Genomic DNA, 27,926 nt, shown 5'->3' on the forward strand with positions numbered 1-27,926 from the left:
TTCTGATGTCAGTTGGGAAACAAAAAAGTGACGTTGGTTGTCCTTTAATGGTCCCACAATGGGGAAATTTGCAAAAAGCTATCCATTCCATCAAGCCATCAATGACCACGACAAAGGTAAATAAAATGACTTTATTATACAGTACAGTTTATTTCTTTAATTACAATACCATAGCATATTTATTATACATAAAATAAGGCATATTGTGTGTAGTTTTAAAGGACAACCGACACCATTTTTTTGTTTCCTAACTAACATCCGGAAAAACGTTTTATAGCATCTAAAATACCCAAAACATGCAGGCAGACATTTTAGTCAAATGCAAAGAGTTCTGAAGAGGAAAGCATAAATGTTTGTAATCGATTAAAGAAGTCATTTTGTATCAATTCGAGCCGTCTGGACTCCAATGTAGCGTCCCAGAAAATGCACAAGATGGCGCCCAAGCTCGGTTGGAAATGGGCTGATTTGTCTGCTGCGAATTTGTGTCAACTAGTATCAAATAGTAGTCTTGGTGCAACACACAATGATTCACCATCGCTTTATTTATGTTTTCCTTCTGATTTCACTATAAACATGGATCAACACAAAGTTTTCACACCAAACAAAGTACCCAAAATGCATTGTGTGTCGCTTTCTCAGTCAGGGGCGTTCCTGATGTGACGTCACGTCAGGAATCGTCACCAACTCGAATACAAGACTTCTTGAATATTCAGTGCGAGTCTTAAAACGTAAACTATAGCTATATGCGGTGGAATGTTTGTAAAATACGCCCAGTAGATGTCATTTGAAGCGATTTTACACATTTTGGACACAACTTGTCCAGAGGCGTCTGTTGTCCTTTGAGGCTTATTTAGTTGAAAATGATGTTTTATGGGGACCTGGGAACAGATTATTCTCATTTTAATGGTTTCCCATGGGAAATTAATGTTTGGAATACACACTTTTCACCTTACACACACTTTCTGGGAGCCAATTAAAGTTCGTAAACCAAGGTATCACAGTACATCAATTTGATGGACAATGAATCAGCCACTTATTTCATGACAAATAAAGAAGTCAATGAATGCCTTTTAACAAGCTCATTTTCGGAATGGGTGGCACACAAAAAAAAAACGCCGTAAGTGAACTCCGAGCTCACTCGGCGTTGCCCGACTCGTTGCCGGACGACCGTCAGGAAACTCCTGGAAACCGCCGAGCACGGCGGGCGATTTACGGGACGACGTCAAATTGCCCCCAAACAACAGAATGAGTGAGAACTATTTGAACTGGACGCCCCCCCCCCCGCGTGTCGAAATGCGGGAACGGTGGCAAAACCCCACGGATGGATCACCGCGATGGAAGTGCTCACCGGCCTTGTTGTGTTGCAGAGATCAAAACAAGTACAAGGAGGCCGCCAACCTGCTGAATGACGCGCTGGCCATCAGGGAGAAGACGCTGGGCCGGGACCACCCCGCTGTGAGTCAGCCGCGGAACACCCGCCGTGTCCTCGCGTCGCCGTTTCAACGCATCGTCGTTGTTCAATCGTGTACCGTATTTTCCGCGGTTATAAGGCGCACACCCAATGAAAGGTGTCTTTTTAAAACTCTTCCATATGCAGTGATACCTCAGCTTATGAACTTAATTGGTTCCCAGAAAATGTGTGTAAGGCAAAAAGTTCATCTGCCAAACATTTATTTCCCATAAGAAACAATTAAAAATGAGAATAATCTGTTCCCAGGTCCCCATAAAACATAATTTTCTACTACATTAGCCTCAAAACGACACAAAATATAACTTATTTTATGTATAATAAATGTGCCAGAAACACCCATAGCCACACGTAGCAATGGTCGATTTAGCAAACGCACATCTCGTTGGTGTTTTTCGATGATCTTCTTCTGCTCGACCGTAATTTTCTTTTGTGTCCTTCGGCATAACATTAGCCCATTGAGCTGTCTTTTTCGCTCCCATAATAGCAAAAGTACTCCACTCGATAACAAACCACATCTGCACTCACAGAAGTGTGGAAAACTAGTCTGCCAGCCACCATGTGGTTTGGTTCATCCGCCGAAAACTAGTTTGAATGCCAAGATTATATTCTCGCAAATTTTATGTTGTTAGGAAAAAAGTTCGTGAGCTAAAGCGTTCGTTAGCCCAGGTATCACGATAAGGCGCACCTTCGATGAATGAAATAACTTTTACGACTACGACGACTACTACTACTAATTATAATAATAATAATAATAATAATACTTTTCATTTATAAGCGCCTTTCAAAACTCTCAAGGTCACTTTACAGTCACCGGATAAGTTTTTCTGTGGGTGAGCAGCGGCCGCCACACGCGCCAGCAATCACTCCACCCGGAAGTAATTTGGCTAGAAAGCTAGATAGCTAATAGACAGCTAACAGATAGCTAGCTAGGCCTTCACTCAACCTGGAAGTAACTCAGATAGAAAGCTAGCTAGCTAATAGACAGCTATTTCGATAGCTAAGTAACTCGGATAGAAAGCTAGCTAGCTAATAGATAGCTAACAGATAGCTAGCTAGGCCTTCACTCAACCCGGAAGTAACTCAGATAGAAAGCTACCTAGCTAATAGACAGCTAATTGGATAGCTAGCTAGGCCTTCACTCAACCCGGAAGTAACTCAGATAGAAAGCTAGCTAGCTAATAGACAGCTAACAGATAGCTAGCTAGGCCTTCACTCAACCTGGAAGTAACTCAGATAGAAAGCTAGCTAGCTAATAGACAGCTAACAGATAGCTAGCTAGGCCTTCACTCAACCTAGAAGTAACTCAGATAGAAAGCTAGCTAGCTAATAGACAGCTATTTCGATAGCTAAGTAACTCGGATAGAAAGCTAGCTATCTAATAGATAGCTAACAGATAGCTAGCTAGGCCTTCACTCAACCCGGAAGTAACTCAGATAGAAAGCTAGCTAGCTATTAGACAGCTAATTCGATAGCTAGCTAGGCCTTCACTCAACCTGGAAGTAACTCAGATAGAAAGCTAGCTAGCTAATAGACAGCTATTTCGATAGCTAAGTAACTCGGATAGAAAGCTAGCTAGCTAATAGATAGCTAACAGATAGCTAGCTAGGCCTTCACTCAACCCGGAAGTAACTCAGATAGAAAGCTAGCTAGCTAATAGACAGCTAATTGTATAGCTAGCTAGGCCTTCACTCAACCCGGAAGTAACTCAGATAGAAAGCTAGCTAGCTAATAGACAGCTAACAGATAGCTAGCTAGGCCTTCACTCAACCTGGAAGTAACTCAGATAGAAAGCTAGCTAGCTAATAGACAGCTAACAGATAGCTAGCTAGGCCTTCACTCAACCTAGAAGTAACTCAGATAGAAAGCTAGCTAGCTAATAGACAGCTATTTCGATAGCTAAGTAACTCGGATAGAAAGCTAGCTATCTAATAGATAGCTAACAGATAGCTAGCTAGGCCTTCACTCAACCCGGAAGTAACTCAGATAGAAAGCTAGCTAGCTAATAGACAGCTATTTCGATAGCTAAGTAACTCGGATAGAAAGCTAGCTAGCTAATAGATACCTAACAGATAGCCAGCTAGGTCTTCACTCAACCCGGAAGTAACTCAGATAGAAATCTAGCTAGCTAATAGACAGCTAATTCGATAGCTAGCTAGGCCTTCACTCAACCCGGAAGTAACTCAGATAGAAAGCTAGCTAGCTAATAGACAGCTAATTTGATAGCTAAGTAACTCGGATAGAAATCTAGCTAGCTAATAGATATCTAACAGATAGCCAGCTAGGCCTTCACTCAACCCGGAAGTAACTCAGAAAGCCAGCTAGCTAATAGACAGCTAATAGATAGCTAATAACTGGGGTAGAAAGCTAGCTAGCTAATAGATAGCATAAATATATCACAGTTTTCCAAATAGAAGGCAGGCCACATTATAAGGCTGGGGTTCTGCGCTATTTCTTCTACTGGGGGTCAGAATGTCTTCTAATGGCTTCCCCAAATTCAGAACATGCGATGAGAAAAGCGCTCATGGTATTTCCATCCAAATAAATAAAGCAACTCATTGTGTTAACCCCATCAGGTTTGGAACTTCGGCGATGTCCATTTTGTGAGGTCAGCCCCTCATTGTTCACCCCCCTCCCTTCCCCCCAAAATGATTCCACAAATTGATTTCCACATCCAATCAGCATCCCCCCACCCTCACCCCCCCCCCCCCCCCCCCAATACACTTGAGAATCGATCTCTTCGCCTGAATCAGTCCGATCCTTCTCCCCGCCCAAATATTTTCGCTCAGAAAAGCAGCACTTCTTACTCTGCACATTTTGCTCGCTAACAGACAAATAATAATATTTCTCATGATCCTCTGGTGGGAGGGGCTTGATTGATCGAAGGCGATTCAAAGCTTCTGTTTGTTTCTAACGTCAACAATATCCCTGCCCGTGATAGGTCGCCGCCACGCTCAACAACCTGGCGGTGCTGTACGGCAAGAGGGGCAAGTACAAAGAAGCGGAACCGCTGTGCAAGCGAGCGCTGGAGATACGAGAGAAGGTATGGCGGGACCAACTCCTTTCGTTGCCTCCGCAACGCGTGTTTCGGATTCCTGCAAAGTATCGTCAAAGTTTTTAGCCTGTGGCGAAGCAAATGCAAAAAGGCTTTTCAACCTCCAGTTTTCAGGAAGCTTCAGTGACCCTACTACATATGATCACTTATATCGGGATTGGATTTGTTCCATAACCAAATCATCTGTCCCCATTGAAATGAATTGAAATCCAATTAATCCGTTCCGTCCTCCCAACAAAGGACAAAAATGAAAAAAAATCACATGATATTCGTTATAAAAACACAGTCCTGAATGTCAAGAAATACAGTTGTTTCAACTGGGTCGATTTGACCCGTGACGCAACCGCGCAAGCACCGAAGCGCGCACACGCAGTCGGACATAACGGCTACGTTATCCAATCGGCGTCCGTTTCTGTTCACAATCGTGTTTTTGTGGCGGCGCGGCAGGTGCTAGGCAAAGACCACCCGGACGTGGCCAAGCAGCTCAACAACTTGGCCCTGCTGTGCCAGAACCAAGGCAAGTACGAGGAAGTGGAGTACTACTACATGCGGGCGCTGGAGATCTACCAGACCAAACTGGGCCCCGACGACCCCAACGTGGCCAAGACCAAAAATAACCTGGTGAGGAGCGCACCCGCACTCGCACCCGTGCCCTCGGCCGCGCTGTGACAACTTCCCCTCCGCCAGGCCTCCTGTTACCTCAAGCAGGGCAAATTCAAGCAGGCCGAGACGCTCTACAAGGAAATCCTCACACGAGCCCACGAGAGGGAGTTTGGCTCTGTCAACGGTACGGTGTGACCCCGCCTTGACCCCACCAACCTGTCATCCCCAAATCATGTTTTTCCTTGACACCGCAGGCGAGAACAAACCCATTTGGATGCACGCCGAGGAGCGGGAGGAACAAAGCAAGGTCAGGACAATCTCCTACACTTTTTTTTGCGGTCCCGCCACCACATGATTAACACTGTTCTGAGGGAGCCGTCGCGGACGACAGTTTTGTGATCTTCTTTATCCTCCTCCACGATTCGATGGAATGAGCCTTTATAACTATTAGCTATCTATTAGCTAGCTAGCTAGCCTTCTTTCAATTTGAGTTACTTCCGCGTTGAGTGAACGCTAGCGCACAGGAAAACTTATGCCATGACTGTAAAGTGACCTTGAGAGTTTTGAGAGGTGCTTATAAATGAAATATATATTATTATTATTATTATTATTATTTCATCTGTGTAGGCTCTCAGTCATACAGGAGTGGTCCATCGATGAAAAGGTTTCTTCAGCCGTCGTCTGTACTTTTTTGAATGTGTCGGACGTTTCGCTTCTTATCCAAGAAACTTCGTCAGCAAACTAAAGTCTTACTGGTAGTTTAGCCCCTATATATATATATATATATATATATATATATATATATATATATATATATATATATATATATATATATATCCCTACTGTCCAGACATGGCAGTGTCGGACTCTGCTATGATAGGTCCCTGCTCTCAGGTTGGGGGGAGCAGAGGACTACTCCCTGCCACTCCACTGATAGGAACAATCACTTATTATTATTATTATTATTATTATTATTATTATTATTTGTCTCACAGCGGAGAAATTGACATTTCACAGCAGCAAAAAAAAAATAAATACAGGAGCTGCTGTAAAGGCGGCCACTCTCGCCGCGCCATCTTGAAGTCAAAAACAAACAAAAAAAAACAACCAAAATAACAAAAAGAGGATTGCATTCCTGTAAATAAACAATCAAAAAAGATCCAAGCTAATGTCGTCGCGCTAACTCGGCATCCCATCTGACCGCCTTTCCAGTTGATGTTGCCGTGGTAAACCGTGTCGTCACGCTTTGACTCCGGCGGATAAATCGTATCAAAAAGCTGCGAGGGTGGGGGGGGCGTCTTGAGCGAGCGGATTAGTCACCACGGCGATGAAGAGCGAAAGCGTCGTTATTATCACACAGGCTGCCGTAATCCCAGCGATGCTGCTTAGCGCCCGCTTTGGTTGGCGGTTCCGTTCCGTCTTAACTCATTGACTGCCAGACGGTGTGCCAAAAATGTGTTCACTCCGGTGCCAGGGTTTTTGTCATTGTCACTCCAATTGCAGGTCCCGCGTAATATTGAGTTTTAGGACAACATAAACATTCAATACAGCGGAAGAAACCTTAGACACTCTTCTTTCATCTGAAAAAGTGGTTAATTCCTAAATGATATGGGTCTGGAGTTATCTGAGCTTGAAATGAGGGCGGCTGTATAAAATACAATGCAATAATAATAATAATACATTTAGTTTATAAGCTCCTTTCAAAACACTCAAGGTCGCTTTACAGTCAGAACATAATTTTTTTTTCTGTGGGTGAGCAGCGGCAGCCACACGTGCCAGCGTTCACTCATCCCAGAACATCTATATTCGTTGATATAGCGCTTTAGCAACAGCTGAAGCTGGAACATAGCACTAAAATAGAAAAAGGGAGGAAATGCTGCCCCCATGTGGAAAAGAAAAAATATGACCAGCGCTTTATCGGCACCCAAGCGTGAAAAAACAAAATGGGAATGGCGCCCGACGTCATATTTTCAATTTACATTCAGGAATGGCAGCGAATGAGTTAAACATGAAAGGATTCCAATCAGACAACCCGGTTCTGGCGTTCATTGCTTTTCTTCGGGTGTTGTTGTCCCCTCAGGCCAAGCGGAAGGACGGCTCGCCTTTCGGGGAATACGGCGGCTGGCACAAAGCTTGCAAAGTCGACAGGTGCGCCGTCGCCAGCTAGCACGTGGGTATTCCGCGGGTGTTCCCGTTTGAGCAAAAAAAGGGGTGTGTTGTCTGTACAGCCCCACCGTCACCACCACCCTGAAGAACCTGGGGGCACTCTACAAGCGGCAGGGCAAGTTCGAGGCGGCCGAGACCCTGGAGGAGGCCGCCACACGTTCCAGGAAGCAGGTGACGACCGACCATCGACTAGAAAATGCAAAATGGCTTCCGTCCGCTATGCCAGGCGTCATCGCACCCCCCCCCGCCCCTTTGTTTTTTGATGAACACGTTTTTTGCCGCGCAGGGTCTGCACACGGCGCACAAGCAGCGCGTGGCCGACGTGCTGGGCGAGCCCGAAGCCCGCGAGAAGCAGCGTAGCCGCGAGAGCCTAAACGCCGACGCCGTCAAGTACGAAAGCGGGCCCGACGGCGGCGAGGAAGTGAGTATGAGCGTCGAGTGGAACGGGGTAAGTGCAGTACGCAGCCCTCACCTTTGACCTTTTGTCCGTGGATGTCGGCAATTTCGGGTGTCGGGGGGGTACCTTGACTCGCTCCAGTTGGGCCAACTCCGCTTTGTGTTTGAGTGATGTTTGGAACTTCAGTACAAAAATGCGCAGTGCCATTTTTTTTGGGGGGGGGGCGTCCATGGAAAAACATTTTAGTGCTGGGCGGGGTCTGTTTTCAAAACGGCAGATTGATGCCATTTCAATGGGTAACGTAGATTGAGGGAAACAGGAAGTCAAGGTACCCCTCCCCCCCGTAGTTCTGTCAAGATCAACCTGAACTGCTCGATGGAACCTCGGAGATCAAGGGTGCCAAAGTCATTTTAGTTCTGGTTCTGGGACTTTAGCAAGCATCATGGCACTTGCCTGATTTGCGTTCGCGGACCGAATAAAATGAGGTGGCGGGCCACATTTGGCCCCCGAGCCTTGACTTTGACACGTAGGATATAATGGATTAGCCACCTTTGTCAATAGAACAATAAGCTAGCTCCACCTAGCTCGATAGATGAGCATGGCACTTGACACGCCTAATTTGCTTTCTCGGGCCAAATATAATAATGTGGCGGGCCAGATTTGGCCCCCGAGCCTTGACTTTGATGCCTATGATGTAATGGATTAGCCAGCTAGCTCAATAGAAAGAGAGTTAGCTATCTAGCTAGCTCGATAGATGATCATGGCACTTGACATTCTTGATTTGCTTTGACGGACCAAATAAAATGAGGTGGCAGTCCAGATTTGGCCCCTGGGTCTCGACTTGGACACCATTGATGTAAGGACAATAATAATAATAATAATAATAATAATAATACATTTCATTCATAAGCGCCTTTCAAAACTGCTAGCTAGCTAACTCGATAGATGGGCTAATTTGTGTTTTTCGTGGACCGAATAAAATGAGGTGGCGGACCAGATTTGGCCCCTGGGTGTCGACTTGGACACCATTGATGTAAGGGATAATAATAATAATAATAATAATAATAATAATAATAATAATAATAATAACAATAATAATAATAATAATACATTTCATTCATAAGCGCCTTTCAAAACTGCTAGCTAGCTAACTCGATAGATGGGCTAATTTGTGTTTTTCGTGGACCGAATAAAATGAGGTGGCGGGCCAGATTTGGCCCCCGGGGCTTGACTTTGACACCCCTGTGTTGTAGATGCTCCTTGTGCTTCTTAGCGTAACTCGTGGTGACGTTTTATTACCTCCATGTCGTCCTTTCCACTTTTGACTCTCTTCTCTGTCTCAAACGCCCACTAAAAAAAAATCTAATCAAATTAAAAACGGCTGCTTTTCCTATCACCCCTCACCCTCCTTAGCGCTACTAACCTTGCCATAGCAACAGTTGCCCGGGAAACCCTCTCCTGACAACCAATCAGCGTCTTTGACCACGGCAGCCATTTTAATCAACAATCATCTGCTTTAGTGTAGCGGTGTGGTTTCAAATTGTTGTTGTTGTTTTTTTTTTGTCTCATGGTGTCCGCCACGTCAACACGGGCTGTGCACTGTACTCCCACTTCCTGTTTCATTGATTCTTTCACGTCATCCGGGCAAACAAATTTCAGCGTGGAAAAAAAATGGATGCCATCTAACCTCTGTTCTTGGCATCTCCCGCCCCCCTTTCCCCCTTCCTCTTTGCTCCTCTTGGTCTTCATCTTCTCGCAGCGGGCCTAACCACCTCCAGATGCCTTGTAACGCTTGCAAACGCTCGCCTTCTGCGATGGACGCCTCGCGCTCTCTTTCCCCCCTCTTTTATTTTGGTGAGGGGGTGGCATGAAATCAGTGACCGTGTTGTTGTTCTTTGACGCCCGCTTCTCCCTTTTCCGCCCTCTTTTGTGTCCATGCGAGGAAACCCCCCCCCCCCACATCGATGACATCATCATCGCGTGACGGCACTTTCTCCGAAGCCATGAAATGGCTCCCAAATCATTCACACTATCTGTCGCTGTGAAATTGGCCATCCAAATTCAGCACTTTCTCTCGTCATCGCATCCTGCATGTCCAAAACACGGTCAAAAAAATAATAATAATAACCATGCACCCCTACAATCCAAAAAATAATAATAAATAAAAACTAACCATCAACTACCATGCATGTAAATAGCGTTTAGCATTGCGACATCATCCGGGCATTTGCATGCAGCCATTTAAGATGGAATTCCTGACTAAGTTGGGATCTTTTGAGGAACTCTCAATCCACCTTCCAATGATTCATATGCGACTCCTCGTACGTTGTTGTTGTGGTTGTTCCTCCGCTCTTATTAATCTTCTGTGCTTTGCTGTGTGTTGCATCTTTCTTCACTTGCAATAAAACTTCAAGTCGTCACTGACATCAACTTTGTGTGTGAAGCTTCTTCTTCTTTTTCTTCTTTTTCTGTCATCACTATCATCATTTTTATTCATTGACCTATTAAGACCTTCTAAGTCCAAAAGAGACATCATGACAGATGTTAAATTACCATTTGGGGCTGACTGAAATTTCATTGAAATTTTGGGGATTTTTGGCCGAGGCTCATTCCCATTCCGAGATTTGGCAGAATAATAACAATCCACAAAGAATCAGACAATTAATTGAAAAACATAAAAAAAAGTCGCTTATTTTTGGTCCTTCAAAAAATAAATACAGTCATACCTCAGCTTGCGAACTTAATTGATTCCCAGAAAGTGTAAGGCAAAAAGTGTGTCTTCCAAACATTAAGTTCCCATAGGAAACCATTAAAATGAGAATAATCCGTTCCCAGGTCCCCATAAAACATACTTTTCTACTAACTGAGCCTTAAAACTACACAAAATATACCTTTATTTTATGTATAATAAATGTGCTATTGGATTGTAATGAAAGAAATAAACTGCATTGTCGTTTTATTTCCCTTTGTGATGGTCGTTGATGTAGTTTGCCTCTTGATGATATCCGAGTGAAGTCGCCGTGCTTCCTCGGCGATATTACCCTCACTCACACTGTCCCCTGCTAGCTGCTTTTCATTAATCCTAATCAACAGAAGTTTTCAACCTCTTCTATTGCTGAGACAACACAGAAACAACCTTAGCCACACGTAGCAATCGACGACTTAGCATACTGGTACTGAGACGCTAAGTCACACAAACGCACACCTCGTTGATGTTTTTTGATGATCTCCTTCTTCTACTCATCCGTTATTTTGTTTTGTGTCCTCTTTGGCGTAACACTAGCCTGTGGTGGGGTCTTTTCATCACTTTGCTTCTGTGAAATGTAAATTTCTCCACTGCGAGACTAATAAAGGCAAATCCGATCCAAAAATACTCCACTCAATAACAAACCACGTCTGCACTCAGAGAAAGGTAATGAAAACTAGTCCGCCAGCCACCGTGACGTCGTGTGGTTTCGTTCGTCCGCTGAAAATTAATTCGTATGACAAGATTAAATTCTCGCCAATTTAATGTTCGTAAGGTGAAAAGTTTGTGAGCTAAAGCGTTCGTAAACTGAGGTATCACTGTAATTTGTGATTCACAAGCACAGTCATAATAATAAAAAAACATTTAATTTCCAAGCGCCTTTCGAAACTCAAGGACACTTAACAGTCACAGGATAAGAACAAACATTTTTGTTTGAGAATGTTGTTTTTTAAAAAAGTAATAATTTAAAAAATGAAGCGGCGAAAACAATTGTCATATCAATGACTCAAACGTCGCTGACGTTATGCTTTGAAATGACTCACTCTGCATTTGGCCACTTTTGATGACATCACAAAGGATGCGAAAAAAAAATATGAATCCCACGTGTGTTCCTAACGTTGTCTGTGGCGGGCGGCGTGGTCTTCCCTCCCCATCAGGACGGTTCCGGCGCGCTCAAGCGCAGCGGCTCCTTCAGCAAACTGCGAGCGTCGCTCCGCCGCAGCAGCGAGAAGTTGGTGCGCAAGCTCAAAGGCGGCGGCGGCGGCGGCGGGGAGCACAAAAACCCCGGGTAACTATCCCTAAAAATCCACCTCATCTGCTCTCTGAAAGTGGGCGGGGACTGACTCGCTGGACCTCCAGGCCTGCAGGGGGCGCCCACCGCACTAACCCAAAGTTGTTGAACAGGAAGTCATGATGGTGCTTGGAATGCAAAACTGAGACGCAGTCATGTGTCGATCTGAACAAAAACTGCTTTTCGGGTTTGCTTTTGGTTTGCTTTTCCTTTTTTTTTTTTTTTTTTTTTTTTTTTGTCTGTTAATGTGGATTGCATCTGGTGGCTTTTTGGTTAATGGCTGCTTTTATTTTGAAAGGAGCACACTGTGGTTGCTGCATGGATATACAGGTAACATCAAGACTTGCGACAGAATTCCGTTCCGACCACAGTGTCATAAGTCGAAACGGTCGTAAATCGAAATCCATTCAAAATGTTGAATCGAGACTCAGAGGCTAAACTCCGCCCCTCTGGTGCCATCACACGGTCGATTGCTGTGTGAGAGTGACATGCTGGCTGGCCAAAATTGTCGAAAACGTTGCCGGCCTACTAGCGCGTTGCAGTGCCAGGCGTGGAATTAAAATTTTTAAAATGGAGGTCGTGGTCTTAAGTACAGGTGGTCGTAAGTCGAACTGGTCGTAAGTCGGATGTTACCTATATATATATATATATATATATATATATATATATATATATATATATATATATATATATATATAATTTTTTTCATGTTATTTAAGAATAAATGGCACTTGAATATGTACTTGCATGTGCTCTCTGGTCTGGTTTCACTTCCTGCTTCCTGTTTTGGTGGACAGTTGATGACATCACAAATAATGATGATGCTGAAGATGATGACTGATGATGGTCACACTCCTCTTCGTAAGTGTCAGGTGGACAACCCCCCCCCCCCCCCAACCGATTATATGATCATAAAATGGTGACAAGTAACCCTGACAACCGAATTTTCACCAGTGACCTTTGAACTTTGGTGACTTTTCATTTGGAAAGTATGAGTTGGATGGATTGGATTGGATTTGCCTTTATTAGTCTCACAGTGGAGAAATTTACATTTCACAGCAGCAAAGTGATGAAACGAATGAAAAAAAGAAATACATGAGCTTTACACTGAATGAAGACTTTCTCGTGAAATGTGAATTTTTCTAACCCGAGTAAATAACGTGAACAAATGCATGACTTAAAGGACAACCGACACCATTTTTTTGTTTCCGAGCCCACTTCACAAAAATGTTTTATAGCATCTAAAATACCCAAAACACGCAGGCTGATATTTTTTGTCAAATACAAAACACCAATAAAAATGAGTTAGTGTCCCAAAACTACTTAAAAATGAAACCGGAAGTGGCCAGTTTCAGAAGGTCCCGCCCCCTTTTGTTCGTGACGTCACGCCAGGACGTCTTTGCCTTGCCCTAGAATCAAAACAATGGCTTCAGATTCATCCAGTTTTGAATATGATTCAAATAGTTCTGTAGAGGAAAGCATAAAAGTGCCGTCATACAAAAATTAAATATTTTGATTCGGATTTTAGCAAGCATTCAAGAAATTTCACAAGTTTGATTTGCTTTCGTGGGCCGAATAAAATAACATGATGGGCCAGATGTGGCCCCCGTGCCTTTACTTTGACACCCATGCTTTAAACAAATTAGGCCTGTGTCATAAAAACGGGAGGGGGGAGGTTCTTTCCTTCTTCATCATCGCCATCATCATCATCATCCTTCTCAAGGTCACTTTACAGTCAGGTTAAGTTTTTCAGTGGGTGAGCAGCGGCAGCCACACAAAACTAGCTAGCTATTTATTAGCTATATAGCTAGCTATCCATCGACTATAAAGTGACCTTGAGAGTTTTGAAATATGCTTATCAATGAATTTTTTGTTATTATTTGCTATCTATTAGCTAACTAGCTTTCTATCTATTTGAGTTACTTCCGGGTTGAGTGAACGCTATTAACAAAGACGCGTGTTCTCACCCCTAACCCCTCCACCCCCACCCCAAATCGCATGACGTCACCGCGGCCCGGTTGGGAGCGCAGCTTGAAACGGGCCAGCTCACTCAGTGTTCTGAACGTGAGCCGGGAGGCGGCGACAAGTGAGACTGAAGACCAAGTAAGCACCACATTTACTGAAAGGCGGCGCGCTAAAATGGCCGCCGTTGTTTGTCATGGAGAGTTCCAATATTTCCGTCATAAGGTTATGATTTCATTTACATTTTTGACCGTAGTGAATTTCTTTGACGGACCGAATCAAATGATGTGGTGGGCCAGATTTGGCCCCGGGCCTCAACTTGGACACCATCGAAATAAGGGACAATAATAATAATACATTTCATTTATAAGCACCTTTCAAAACTCTCAAGGTCACTTTACAGTAACGATAAGTTTTTCTGTGGGTGAGCAGTGGCAGCCATATATGCCAGCGTTCACTCAACCTGTAATAACTCAAATAGAAAGAAAGCTAACTAATACATAGCTAACAGGTAGTCAGCTAGCTAGCTAATAGATAGCCAGCTAGCTAGATAGCTAATAGATAACCAGATGACCAGCCAGCTAATAGACGTCTAATTGATAACTAGCTATCCAGATAGAATGCTAATAGATAGCTGGCTAGATAGCTAATAGGTAGCCAGCTAGCTAGCTGGCTAATAGATATCTATTAGAGAGCTAGCTCGCTGGATAGTTAGCTAATAGATAGCCAGCGAGCTTATAGATAGCCAGCTCGCTCATGTAAACTGAACCTGCAGAAGCAAAATATTTCAATATAAAAAAGCTCGCTCATGTAAACTGGGTGGGTCAGAAGAAACTCATTTTGCTAATGTTAAAAAAGTTTTAAATTAATTAATCAGTTTTTAGATTTTTTAAAACATTGACATTTCACATGGCATAGTGCGCTATGATCAGGCTCACATTAGCATGTGGCTAGCGACATGAAGTCACTACTCACATGCTATTATTTGTATATGTATGTATTTATATTATTTAAGAAACATTTCTTGGTGACGTCACCGACACGTTTGTTCAAAATCCTTCAGGTTTTTGTCGTTTATTTTCTTTTTAAATTACAAGTTGTCATTTTAAAATAGCCGCTTTGATGAAGCTAACATTAGCAACTAGCGGCGATTGTGACGTTTGGTTTCAAATGAGTGAGAAACCCGTTTCCTCTCCAACAGATAAACTCTCATAAACTCCTAATTCAGTACCTGCTGTTGTTTTACTGTGCGTATTTTTTTAGTTTTTTGCAAAGAACCTTTGACGGCCGCGTTTGAGTAATTGGTGTGTTTGTTTTTTTTTCCGTGCCAAACAGGGACCACATCATCGTCTGAGGAAGAGTCGAGACCTGAGCGCCAGCCACACCAACCTGGCGCGTTAGCCCCCGCGACCACGCCACGTCGCCATGTTCTGTTTTACTCGTAAATAGGACGTTTTACACTTTGGGTCGAAGCTTGCTGCGAGGCTGCTTTCGCCCCTCAGGTCGATTTCAGTGTCACTCTTGTCGTCTTTATGTTACACTTGATAATGTACCAGACCAGAGCAACGATCAGAAAAACAAACAAAAAAACAACAAATGGTTTGTTTGTTTTTTTGTTTTGCTGCAAATGACGATAGTTGAGCAGTTCCCTGTCGTCCTCCGACGTACTGACTCGTTACTTTCCAGGAGAAATACGTCTATGTAAACTCTCAGTCGTACAGGAATTGTCCATCGATGAAAAAGTTTCTATACTTTTAGGAAGTTTACGGTATGGGATATGAGAAGGAAAAAAGTCATCGCGTACTGATGTATAACTTGTTGCAAGCCTTTATATGAAATATTTTTCTTTATAGTTTTGGAAAAGTAATCGCTGTGTTATGAGCAAAAGGCGGGAAACATGAGCATCTCAACTTGAACTTGTCTTTGGCGTGTAAATGATCCGCTTTGATTATGTGACCAAAAACAACAACACTTATTTTTTCTCCATCTTTGTTCCTGGTGACTTTCTGGCTACTTTTGCAGGGCTGTGCAATAAGCTTTTTGTCGCTTGTTTATTTGCCTAATGGCTGACATCGGCACCACTCGCTGTCGTTTCCCGTCAACGATACATTCGAAAGACGCACCGTTTATAAAGTTCAAGCGACTGTTGATCGGTCTATTTTGTATTTGTTTTTATTTTATTTTGTGTATTACGGAGGGCAACGGTGGTCGATGCACTGACAAATAACCAACAGCAGCGGGCGCACTGTGATGATGTCATGAATGTATAGTCCATCCACGATCATGTTTAAAAGCCCTCACACAATAAGATACAAATTGTGAGAGGCATCGAGTTTGTTCGAAATGTGACTAACGCGAGAATGTAGTCGTGTTGTTCTTGAATAAAATGTGGTGGTGTGCTTTATTTTCATTTCGCTCTTTTCATTAATTCTCTCAGTGCCATCTTCTGCGTGCGAGTAATCGCGCCGTTTTACAATTCCTCATCATTGCGTTTTTCACCAACGCTGCTCTGAAAGTCGACTATCGTATTTTATTTTTGTGTGAGTTTATTTATTCTTCATTTATTGACTGGTAACTCTTTGTGGACTTTGACATGTTTCTGACTGCCGTTGCCGAGGTGGGGAAACGCAAAAAAAAGTTTGCAAGCGTGTCATCTGGGCGCGGCGGGGATCCCAAAAAACAAAACAGCCCACTGGTAGCATTTTAAACCACGTGATCGCATGCGTGCGTCCGCATTGGCTACCTTGGGTGCGAGGGGCGTGTCCGCAGTTACAACCAGTTTTCCACCGAAGAAGAGAGTGGCAAAATGTCTTCGGTGCCCGACGGCAAGAAGCTGGTCCGCAGCCCGAGCGGCCTTCGCATGGTGGCTGAGAACGGAGCCTTCAACAGTCCCTTCTCCTTGGACGAACCCAGATGGGTGCCCGACAAAGAAGTACGCTTAAATACACGCCTTTCCTATTTTTATTCCACTCCTGAGCTGCCGTAAGACAAGCTAGCTCATTCTAAATCACGCGCTTCATTTGCGACCTTTCAAAGTAAAATTCATAGCTTTGCGCTGCGTTCGAAGAAAGGTTCAAAGTTTAGTTCAGATATAAATACTTTTGTTACATGTATTATTTAATCATAACGTATAATGTTGTATTTGTATAACCACTGGAGTACTTTTGTGGCTGGTTAACTCGAACTCTGATTTTGAATTGGGTAAAAAACACATCCGGCGTGGAACCTTACAAAATGCTGTGAATTGACGGGACTTGTTCGCCAATCGACGAAGCTAGCAAACTAATATAAAACATTTTTTTTGTTGTCGAAACAAAACTTTATGTATTTTTTTATGCACGAGGGTGTCCGTTAACATTGTTCCGGTGACGAACCTATTTGACGTGGCCAATAAAAGCTTTGGCAAAGCTGCTGCGCTGTTTGATCCCCGTTAAAGGCAAACACGCCACAAAGTGACAATCCGGGGAATCATTTTAACTGAATTTGTTTTCTTCTTGTAAACAATTATGTCGCTGCAACTTCCAAACTTTTGTTGTCCTTCGCCATGACTTTCCGCATTGAGTTTGTGCGTGTGCAGTTACAGACTGCCCCGTCGGTCAAAATTGGAACAAAGCGTCAAATTTTCGCCAAAATGTCGAGTGACTCCTTTGTATCGTATATTTTATCAAGAAAAATACATGAAAACACACAAGTGGGGTCATTTTTCTTTGACCCCACCAGTTGGTTTGTGAACCAAAAATAGTTCATAAACGCTGGCTAATTTTCTTAGAAATTTTTGTGATCCAAATGTATTTGTAAATCAATTTTGTCTTTAATTACAATACCATAGCACATTTAAAGGACAATCAACGCCTCCCGACAAGTTGTGTCCATAATTTGTAAAATCACTTCAAATATCTTCTACTGAGCGTATTTTACAAAGATTCCACAGCATACAGCTAGATTTTCCGTTTTAATACTCGCGCTGAATATTCAGGAAGTCTCGTTTTCGAGTTGATGACGATCCCTGACCTGACATCACGTCTGAACGCCCCTGACCGAGAAAGCGACACACAATGCATTTTGTGAGACCTCAACTTACGAACACCTTATATTACGAACTTTTCGTCTTACGAATGTCAAATTTATGCAAGTTAAGGCTTATAATAAGCACTATTTTCATATTACACATCCACCACCAAAGCACACGACCTTCGGATCTGGCGGAGTGATCTTCGGCGGAAGCACACGACCGAACAGCGCTCCAGCCGGCGCTACTTTCCGCACCCCCTCTCTCTGAATTCACACGTCCATCTCCTCCGAGGAGCTTTTAGCTGATAATTTTACTATTATGGGACGGGAAAATAAACACCACAGGCTCGTGTACAGCCTCAGTTCAAATGTGGTGCGTGAGCGATGTCTGTTTTTAATGTAGTTCATGTTGGAAACTACATCTTAATGAATGATTCTTTTATATATTCTCCGTCTGTGAACGGCTTCCCGTGCCTGACTATTTCCTGAGTGGCCGCAAAACTAGCATATGTAGGTGAATTTGTAGATTTCGTCCACTTCATAAAATGATTTTTGCTCTGATCAGCCTTCCGCATCAGTTCCGAAACAGAACGAAACTCTTTTTCTCTCATCTCCATCTGGATATTTTTCAGCAAAGGCTGTGTGTTTGTTCTGGAAATGTCTTGCGACATTTGACTTTTTGTTGTTTGCTAACTTCTCATGACATGTTAAGCATACCGGTAAAGCCGTCTCGTCAGCAGTGAAGGCGAACGAATCTGCCCACGTATCATTAAACGTTCCGTTTTCTTCAGACACTTTTCTTTTCTTAGATTTATCCATAGTTGGCCTACCTGGGGGTCGAAAAATTCAAGAAATCGTGCGCAATTTGGCAGTTGTGACCGAATATACGCCCACTGTCGATGGTTGTGACGTATATTATGGGCGACAAAAAAATTGAATACCTTTTATTTGGTATTTTTTATAATCACCGTAATCTTCAAATTTAGAATTACATTTTGAAAACGACTTGAACGCAAGTGTAGCAACCTGTCAAGATGCGATAGAAGTGATTGTGATTGGCCAAAGGGTAGAGTCATGTGTCACGGTAAGCCAATTAGAGCTAGTGTTTTCACACACAACGGAACAGCGTGTCAATAGTCACGCTAAATTGTCACGTGCGAGTTGACAGCTGGGGCGGGGCCGCCGCTCGCGACACTTCAATTTCATTTCATTTCAACGAGTCACTGTCACCTCACCAGTGACATGATTACGACCAAAGTTAAGCGCTGTGTCTTGTGCCGGCAAATCCAACAGTTTGCTTTGCACGAGGTGATTGTTAGACGCGATCGCGTAAGTTTGTTGCTTTCCGGTTTCGGATCGCGAGCGTGCCATTTTATTCGCCCCCGCCCGCCTTCTTTTGTCGCGTTTTATTCCGCGTCCGTGGAATCATCGGACTCGCGCCTTTTGTTGTCATAAAATCTCTGCCAGCACCTACGGGACTCCAAGTGAATGCAGATGACATCGAGGAGCTTGTTGCTGACCATGATGAGGTCATCAACACAGAGAATTTGATTTGCCTTCAAGAGGACAAGCAGAAGCAGGCCATTCAACAGTTGATGTGCAGGCTTAAATTGAACAGTTCCATTCAGAAAAGGCGAATCATCAACATGATGAATGATAATGTGATGCCTCACTTTCGTAAGACCTTACAAGTCAGAAAGCAACAGGTGTCAATCAAGAGCCATCAATGACCATCACAAATGTAAATAAAGTGACTTTATTATACAGCGCAGTGTATTTCTTTCATTACAATACAATAGCACATTTATTATACATAGAATAAGGTATGTTGTGTGTAGTTTTAAGGCTTATTTAGTTGAAAAGTATATTTTATGGAAACCCGGGAACGGATTATTCCCATTTTAATGGTTTCCCATGGGATTTTTTTTTTGAGATACACACTTTTCGCCTTACACACTCTATCTGGGAACCAATTAAGTTCGTAAGTTGAGGTCTCACTGTACTTTGTTTGTTCTGAAAACTTGATCCATGTTGATGGCGAAATTAGAAGGAAAACACATAAATAACCCGATGGTGAATGTGTTGCACCAAGACCAATTTTTGACACTAGTTGACACAAATTCCCAGCAGACAAATCAGCCCATTTCCAATGGAGCTTGCGCGCCATCTTGTGCATTTTCCAGGACGCTACATTGGAGTCCTGACGGCTCAATTGATACGGAAGTACTTCTTTCATCGATTGCAAACATGTATGCTTTCCTCTTCAGAACTATTTGAATCATATTCATAACTGAATGAGTAACAAGGAAGCATCTTCTCCAAATCTGAAGCCATTGTTTTGATTCTCGAACAAAGCAAGACGTCTTGGCGTGACATCACGAACATGGAGGCGGGACATTCTGAAACTGTCATTCATTTTGAAGTCATTTTTGGACACAAAGTCATTTTTATTGGTGTTTTTCATTTTAGATGCTATAAAACGTTTTTCTGATGTCAGTTAGGAAACAAAAAAAAATAGTGGCGGTTGTCCTTTAAGGCATACGTCCCAAAACCCGGGCCGCGGACCGGTACCGCTCTGTGGTTCATTTAGTACCGGGCCGCGCAGAAAGAATAAATAATTTACATAAAATGAAAAATTACCAGATTACATCCGTCTATGACTTACTCTCGACGCATGTCAAAACGCTTGTCTAGGTCACGTGATACATCCCGCTAAAATTAGCCCACCGTAAGCTAGCAAAATCAGTAAAAAAAACACGTTTTATTTTGTTGTATTTTCATCATGAAAATATTGACTGACATTAAACCGGTCCGTGGCGCAAAAAAGGTTAGGGACCACTGCTATAAGGCATATTTTGTGTCGTTTTAAGGCTTATTTAGTTGAAAAATTATGTTTTATGGGGACCTGGGAACGGATTATTCTCATTTTAATTGTTTGTTATGGGAAATTAATGTTTGGAAGACACACTTTTCACCTTATACACACTTTCTGGGAACCAATGAAGTTCGTAAGCCAAGCTATCACTGTACTTTCCACCTCGGTCAGCATGTTGTGTAACCACTTCCTGTTTTTCCCTTCTCAGTGTCCAAAATGTATGCAGTGCCAGACCAAGTTTGACTTCATCAAGCGCAAGGTCCGTATGATCAATTAATGGATTGTTTAGGCACCTCGGCTAATTTTTTTTTGTTGTTGTTGTTGTTGTTGCTGCGCAGCACCACTGCCGGCGTTGCGGTCGCTGCTTCTGCGACAAATGTTGCGGCAAGAAGGTGGCATTGCCCCGCATGAGCTTTGTGGACCCGGTCAGGCAATGCTCCCAATGCGGCCTCCTCTCCCAAAAGGAGAGCGACTTCTACGACAAGCAGATCAAAGTGCTCGTGGCGGGTGAGCGTCGCCTGCGTAATGCGCAAATCGCTGCGATGCACTTTTTGCATATTTGGAATTGGGAGACAATAATAAAAAAATATGATGTACAGGAAGTCCCTTCCTGGTCACTCTGGGAACGTCCGAAAAGTGCGCGAGCATGACCACACGCCTCTCGAACAACCACAGGTAATCCATTTTTATTGATCCCCCCCCCCCTTACAAAAAAAAAGTTATTCTGCACTAAAAAAAATGTTTTTGTTACTCTGCATTTTTCTAATTAATTTTGAAGCCAATCAAACAAACAGTGAAAAAAGTCCTTCGGGTGTACACACATAATGGCCATCAGGGGGCGTCTGTGAAACATACACCCATCCATCCATTTTTCCGTAGCGCTAATTCCTCATTAGGGTCGTGGGGGGTGCTGGAGCCGATCTTCGGGAACGAGGCGAGGGACACCCTGAATTGGTTGCCAGCCAATCGCAGGGCACACAAAGACGTACAACAGTCACTCTCGCACATGTCATCATAATAACAATACGGTGGGGCCTCGAACACATTGCCTTACGAACTTTTCGCTTTACGAACGTTAAATTGATGAAAATTAAACCTTAGATTAAGCACTACTTTTCGGGATACACACCCACGGCGGCTGGCGGAGTAATCGTCGGCGGAAGTACACCAAAGTACACGACCGAACAGCGCCCCCAGAACATTTACACCAAAGTCATTTTTTGCAGCGGGCCACATTGTAGTTCTGGTTTCCTCTCGAGGGCCATTATGAAGCCATTACAATGTTTCATCCCCTAGAGAGCGCACAGCAAGTTAATGAATAACTAGTTTTCAAATGTGAAGTCAAGAATAATGACAGTTAGTGTGGTTTATATCCAAAAATATGATATTTTGGTTAGGATTTTTAGAATGTCACAAGTTTGATTTGCTTTCGCGGGCCGAAAAAAATGATGTAGCGGGCCGGATTTGGCCCCCGGGCCTTGACTTTGACACCTGTGATTTACACCATTGCGCAGTAGATGACAAACGCTTGGTACGGCAAGCCTGTGCGTCCAAACAACCTGTATATAACGGTTGAGGTTATTACACCACAATCGTCTTCAACGATACTTTTGCTGTTATTGTGACAGGTTAAAAAGTACCTTATTTAGTATTTTGGTCACATTCACATAGTTTACAAATGATTTACAAATGATATACATCGAAACTGTTTATTTAAACAAGGAACGCCTGCTTAGTTTAGTGTTTGTGTCGGACAGATTTAAATTGTCGGACAGGAAGTTGTTGTGCGCATACGTTTGCTTTTGAAGTAAACCACGGTTGACGTACACCACCGCTTGTCTTGTCCGCTTGTTTTTTTTTCTTCGGAATCCCACAACACCGTATCTCCCTTACCATAGCGGAGAGCGCAACATTTTGGAGGCACCGCCGTTGTCTACCAGCCGTGGGTTGTTCCTGACCACACGTCGATCGGCTCCAAGGATTTTTTTTACAGATACTTTTGCTGTTATGGGACCGAAAAAGACCCCACCACAGGCTCGTGTTCAGCCGAAGAAGACACAAAACAAAATTACAGTCGAGGAGAAGAAGGAGATCATTGAGAAACACGAACGAGGTGTGCTAAGTCCATTTCAATGTGTATCATTGTGTTCAGCTGATAGAAAAGGCTTGGCATGATGTTATCCTTCGATCCTTGAAAGCAGCACGGAAGAATTTGTGTCCCGCATGCATCCTTGAGAGGGACTTTGAATGATTTGATTGGATTTTTGGATTGGATTGGATTTGCCTTTACTAGTCTCGCAGTGGAGAATTTTACATCCTCATGACTCTTGTTGTTTTGGACGACATTGTTTCCATTGGACGGAACATGGGACTCAAAGTGGATGCAGATGACATCGAGGAGCTTGTTTCTCACCATAATGAGGTCCTCAACACACAGGATTTGATTTGCCTTCAAGAGGACAAGCAGAAGCAAGCCAGAAAGCAACAGGTGTCAAGAGCCATCAACGAGCATCACAAATGTAAATAAAGTGCCTTTATTATACTGTGCAGTGTATTTCTTTCATTACAATAGCACATTTATTATACGTAGAATAAGGTATGTTGTGTGTAGTTTTAAAGGACAACCGACGTCTCCGGACAAGTTGTGTCCATAATTTGTAAAATGGCTTCAAATGACTTCTACTGGGCGTATTTTAATAAGATTCCGCCGCATATAGCTATATTTTACGTTTTAAGACTTGCGCTGAACATTCAGGAAGTCTTGTTTTTGAGTTGGTGACGAGTCCTCACGTGACGTCAGAAAAGGACCGCCTCCTGACCGTAAAAAAAGACGCATTGTAGCGTCTTTCCATCACGTCAATGTATTTTGTTGCACTGTTTTTTTTTTTTGAAACCCTTGTGTTACATTCAAAAGCCACCAGCAGAAGGAGTCCAAGCTCCATGCAAGGAATGTATCAGCCTGTGGAAACGGGCTGAATCATTCCTCACAGTAGCTGGTCGCCATTTTTCTGCCTCTTTTGTGGGACGTTACATTGCAGTCCAGATGCCTCAAAATGACACGCAAGGACTTCTTTAATCGATTGCAAACATGTATGCTTTCCTCTTCAGAACTATTTGAATCATATTCATAACTGGATGCGTAACAAGAAAGCATATTCTCTGAACCTGAAGCCATTGTTTTGATTCTCAAGCAATGCAAGACGTCTTGGCGTGACGTCACGAACTGGGGGCGGGACTTTCTAAAAATGCCCAATTCGCAGCTCAATTTTTTGCAGATTTTGAACACTTTAAATCATTTTTATTGGTGTTTTGCATTTGAATAAAAATATCATACTGCGTGTTTTGGGTATTTTAGATGCTATAAAACGTTTTTCTGATGTCAGTTAAAAAACAAAAAAGTGACGTCGGTTGTCCTTTAAGGCTTATTTAGTTGAAAAGTATATTTTATGGAGACCTGGGAACGGATTATTCTCATTTTAATAGTTTCCTATGGGAAATTAATTTTTGGGAGACACACTTTTCGCCTTACACACTGTCTTGGAACCAATTAGGTTTGTAAGCCAAGGCCCCACTGTAATAATAATAATAATCATTATCATAATCATCATAATCATAATAATAATAATAATAATAATACATTTCATATATTAGTGCCTTTCAAAACTCTCCGTCACTTTACAGTCACTGAATAAGTTTTTCTGTGGGTGAGCCGCGGCAGCCAGACGCGCCAGCATTCACTCAACCCGGAAGTAACTCAAATAGATAGAAAGTTAGTCAGCTAATAGCTAGATATCTTTATAGTTAATAGATAGCCATGTCGGTGGCAGATTATTCAAAACTACAGTGATACCTCAGTTTACGAACTTCATTGGTTCCTAGAAGACACTGTGTCAGGCGAAAAGTGTGTCTTCCAAACATTAATTTCCCATAGGAAACCATTAAAAATGAGAATAATCCGTTTCCTGGTCCCCATAAAAAACAATTTGCTACGAAGTAAGCCATAAAACTACACAAAATATACCTTATTTTATGTATAATAACTGTGCTATTGTATTGTAATGAAAGAAATTAACTGTCCTGTATAATAAAGTGGTTTCATTGACCTTTGTGAAGGTTGTTGATGTCGTTGCCTCTTGATGATAGCCGAGTGAAGTTGCCATGATAATACCCTCACTCACACTGTCCCCTGCTAGCAACTTTTCGTTAATCCAAATCAACAGAAGTTTTTCAACCTCTTTTATTGCGACCGTTGCTTAGACAACACAAAACACCCTTAGCCACACGTAGCAATGGTCGACTTAGCGTACTGGTACTGGGACGCTAAGTCTGACAAACGCACACCTTGTTGGTGTTTTTCGATGATCTCCTTCTTCTGCTCGACCGACATTTTCTTTTGTGTCCACTTCGGCTTAACACGAGCATGTGGTGGGGTCTTTTTCCGTCCCAAAAAGAAAAAGTACTACACTCCATAACAAACCACGTCTGCACCGAGTGCACTCAAAGAATGTGGGTGTGGAAAAGTAGTCCGGCAGCCACGATGGAGCTGTTCGGCCGTGTGGTTTGGGGTTCCGTCCGTCAGCCATTGTGGCGCTCCATGTGTTTCCCGAAAACTAGTTTGTATGCCAAGATTATATTCTCGCAAATTTAAAGGACAACCGACGCCTCCGGACAAGTTGTGTCCATAATTTGTAAAATGACTTCAAATGACTTCGACTGAGCGTATTTGACAAAGATTGCACGGCATATAGCTCTATTTGACCTTTTAAGACTCGCGCTGAATATTCAGGAAGTCTTGTTTTCGAGTTGATACGATGCCTGACGTGACGTCACTGAAGGAACGCCCCCGACCGAGAAAGCCACACACAATGCATTTTGGGTACTTTTTTTCATCTAAAAACTTGTGTGTTGATGACGAAATTAGAAGGAAAAACATAAATAACGTGATGGTGAATCGTTGTGTGTTGCACCAAGACTACTATTTGATACTAGTTGACACAAATTCCCAGCAGACAAATCAGCCCCTTTCCAACCGAGCTTGGGCGCCATCTTGTGCATTTTCTGGGACGCTACATTGGTGTCATTGACGGCTAGAATTGATATGGGAGGACTCCTTGAATCGATTGCAAACATGTATGCTTTCCTCTTCGGAACTATTTGAATCATATTCATAACTGGATGAGTAACAAGAAAGCATCTTCTCCAAATCTGAAGCCATTGTTTTGATTCTCGAGCAAGGCAAGACGTCTTGGGTGACGTCACAAACAAGGGGGCGGGACCTTCTGAAACAGAAACTTTCTGAGGTCATTTTGAAGTAGTTTTGGGACACTTGAAGTCATTTTTATTGGTGTTTTGCATTTGACTAAAAATATCAGCCTGCGTGTTTTGGGTATTTTAGATGCTATCAAACGTTTTTGTGATGTCAGTTAGGAACAAAAAAATGGGGTCGGTTGTCCTTTAATGTTCGTAAAGCGAAAAGTTCGTTCGCTAAAGCGTTCGTTAGCCGAGACATAACTGTCAATCAAAAAGTGAAAAAAAGTCCCTCCATCCCGAAATAGGTCGAGAGCTTCCGAGTGACGTACACGCAATGACCACCGGGGGGCGCGTCCGCGAAACGTACACGCGTCACGTTAGTGGCAGAGAATTCAAAAGGATTTGGCCGCTCACTGGCCGCTCGCTCGTCAGGTACTTGTTCCTGGACGGCGAAAACAACTTTGAGGTGGAACTCTCTCACATCGTCAGCATACAAGTCCTGACGGACGCGACCAATCCCGCGGGTGAGCAGTAGGATCTTCACAAAAGTTATTTCCTCGGAATCGCCACTTTGTCACTTCCTGTTTTGGATGAGCGCAGGCTCGCACGCCACCGGCATGCTGCTCGAATACAAGCCATCCGGCTCTCCGGATGCGGAGCTGCTGCGACTGGACGTCACCTCCGGCGAAGAAGAGAAGAAGATGGCCGAGTTGTGGCTTCTGGCCATGCACAAGGTCCGCGTCCAATCGGGTTCCTCCGCGCTCGCTTCCGCCTCTCAAATTTCACGCTTGTTTTGTTTTTCAGGCGGCTAAGTTGCTCTACGAGTCTCGGGAACGCCAGTGAGGCCGGAGCGTTTGCTCAAAGAACCTTTTCCAAAAGTGAGCAGCCCATCGTTTGCTCCTCGTCGTATTTACCATCTTACTTTTATGGACGGGTGATGATGTCACTTCCTGGACCGAAAAAAAACCAAAACCTTTTTAACCGCCGGGTGGCCGTGAAGGTTATCGATGCTCGGAATGGAAGTCTGCAAGTGTTTTTGGGCAAAGAAAAACATTTTTGGGGGCTCTTTGTGCTCGCCGAATAGCCATTGGAAAGTCAACAATGGTAAATGTATCAAATAATTGGTTCCTTTTAATCATGCGAAGAAATACCGCACAGTGATACCTTGGCTTCCGAACTTAATAGATTCCCAGACTGAGTGTGTAAGGTGAAAAGTGTGTATCCCAAAAACTAATTTTCCATAAGAAACTATTAAAATGAGAATAATCCGTTCCCAACTCCCCATAAAACATATTTTTCTACTTTCTAATTTTCTAAGCCTTAAAACTACAGTGAGACCTCAACTTACGAACTTAATTGGTTCCCAGACAGAGTGTGTAAGGCGAAAAGTCTGTATCTCAAAAAAATATTTCCCATAGGAAACCATTAAAATGGGAATAATCCATTCCCGGGTTTCCATAAAATATACTTTTCAACTAAATCAGTCTAAAAAACTACACACAACATACCTTATTCTATGTATAATAAATGTGCTATTGTATTGTAATGAAAGAAATACACTGCATTGTATCATAAAGTCACTTTATTTACATTTGTGATGGTCATTTATGGCTTGATGGAATGGCGTTGGAGGTCAAAGGTCAAAGGGAATTGCTGTTTGGAAAGAGAGGCGCATTACATGACGAATGTAATTAAAGAAATAAACTGTGCTGTAAAATAAAGTTTTATTGACCTTTTTGATGGTCGTTGATGGCTTATGGAAGGAGAGTCACCTTCCATAAGAACTGTTGGTAACTTAACCTCGGTTGCTGTTCGGTCGTGTGCTTCCACCGAAGATCACTCCGCCAGCCGTGGTGGGTGTGTATTATGAAAATAGTGCTTATTATAAGGTTTCATTTTCATCAATTTGACGTGTGTAAGACGAAAAGTTTGTAAGATAAGGTGTTTGTAAGTTGAGGTCTCACTGTACATGAAATATACATTATTTTGTGTATAATAAATGTGCTATGGTATTATAATTAAAGAAATAAACTACTGTATAATAAAGTCGTATTATTGACCTTTGTCGTCGTCTTCTTTTCCTTTGGGCTTTTCCCTTCAGG

The 27,926-nt window shown here is 42.9% G+C and overlaps 2 protein-coding genes across 5 annotated transcripts in view; both read left to right on the forward strand.

The window, feature by feature from the left end:
* The window catches only part of LOC148894071 (kinesin light chain 1-like), a 35,053-nt gene extending 18,961 nt beyond the window's left edge, over window positions 1-16,092 (forward strand). For 2 of the 3 annotated variants that reach the window (XM_089005273.1, XM_089005271.1), the window contains 11 exons: window positions 1,368-1,455; window positions 4,410-4,511; window positions 4,971-5,144; window positions 5,211-5,310; window positions 5,381-5,433; window positions 7,207-7,274; window positions 7,355-7,463; window positions 7,579-7,740; window positions 11,593-11,723; window positions 13,757-13,829; window positions 15,024-16,092. In XM_089005273.1, coding sequence (XP_088861399.1) covers window positions 1,368-1,455; window positions 4,410-4,511; window positions 4,971-5,144; window positions 5,211-5,310; window positions 5,381-5,433; window positions 7,207-7,274; window positions 7,355-7,463; window positions 7,579-7,740; window positions 11,593-11,723; window positions 13,757-13,829; window positions 15,024-15,089 — 1,126 coding nt within the window. In that variant the 3' untranslated portion in view covers window positions 15,090-16,092. Of the gene's footprint in view, window positions 1-1,367; window positions 1,456-4,409; window positions 4,512-4,970; window positions 5,145-5,210; window positions 5,311-5,380; window positions 5,434-7,206; window positions 7,275-7,354; window positions 7,464-7,578; window positions 7,741-11,592; window positions 11,728-13,756; window positions 13,830-15,023 lie in introns of those variants that run through there. The other variant, XM_089005272.1, reaches the window with a different exon arrangement.
* Window positions 16,093-16,462: 370 nt separating this feature from the next.
* Window positions 16,463-27,884, forward strand: zfyve21 (zinc finger, FYVE domain containing 21). Of its 2 annotated transcripts, XM_089003697.1 has the most exons (7): window positions 16,463-16,620; window positions 20,783-20,833; window positions 20,913-21,081; window positions 21,174-21,249; window positions 26,257-26,348; window positions 26,425-26,558; window positions 26,629-27,884. In XM_089003697.1, the coding sequence occupies exons 1-7, from the start codon at window positions 16,495-16,497 to the stop codon at window positions 26,665-26,667; spliced, it is 687 nt and encodes a 228-aa protein (XP_088859823.1). In that variant the 5' UTR covers window positions 16,463-16,494; the 3' UTR covers window positions 26,668-27,884. The 2 variants fall into 2 exon arrangements, with proteins under 2 accessions (XP_088859823.1, XP_088859822.1); XM_089003696.1 differs by lacking the exons at window positions 26,257-26,348; window positions 26,425-26,558; window positions 26,629-27,884 and adding an exon at window positions 22,473-23,097.
* Window positions 27,885-27,926: the final 42 nt, after the last annotated feature.

The sequence above is a fragment of the Hippocampus bargibanti genome, linkage group LG09 (assembly GCF_051943395.1).
Source record: "Hippocampus bargibanti isolate YZ-2025 linkage group LG09, ASM5194339v1, whole genome shotgun sequence".
Lineage (NCBI taxonomy): Eukaryota > Metazoa > Chordata > Actinopteri > Syngnathiformes > Syngnathidae > Hippocampus > Hippocampus bargibanti.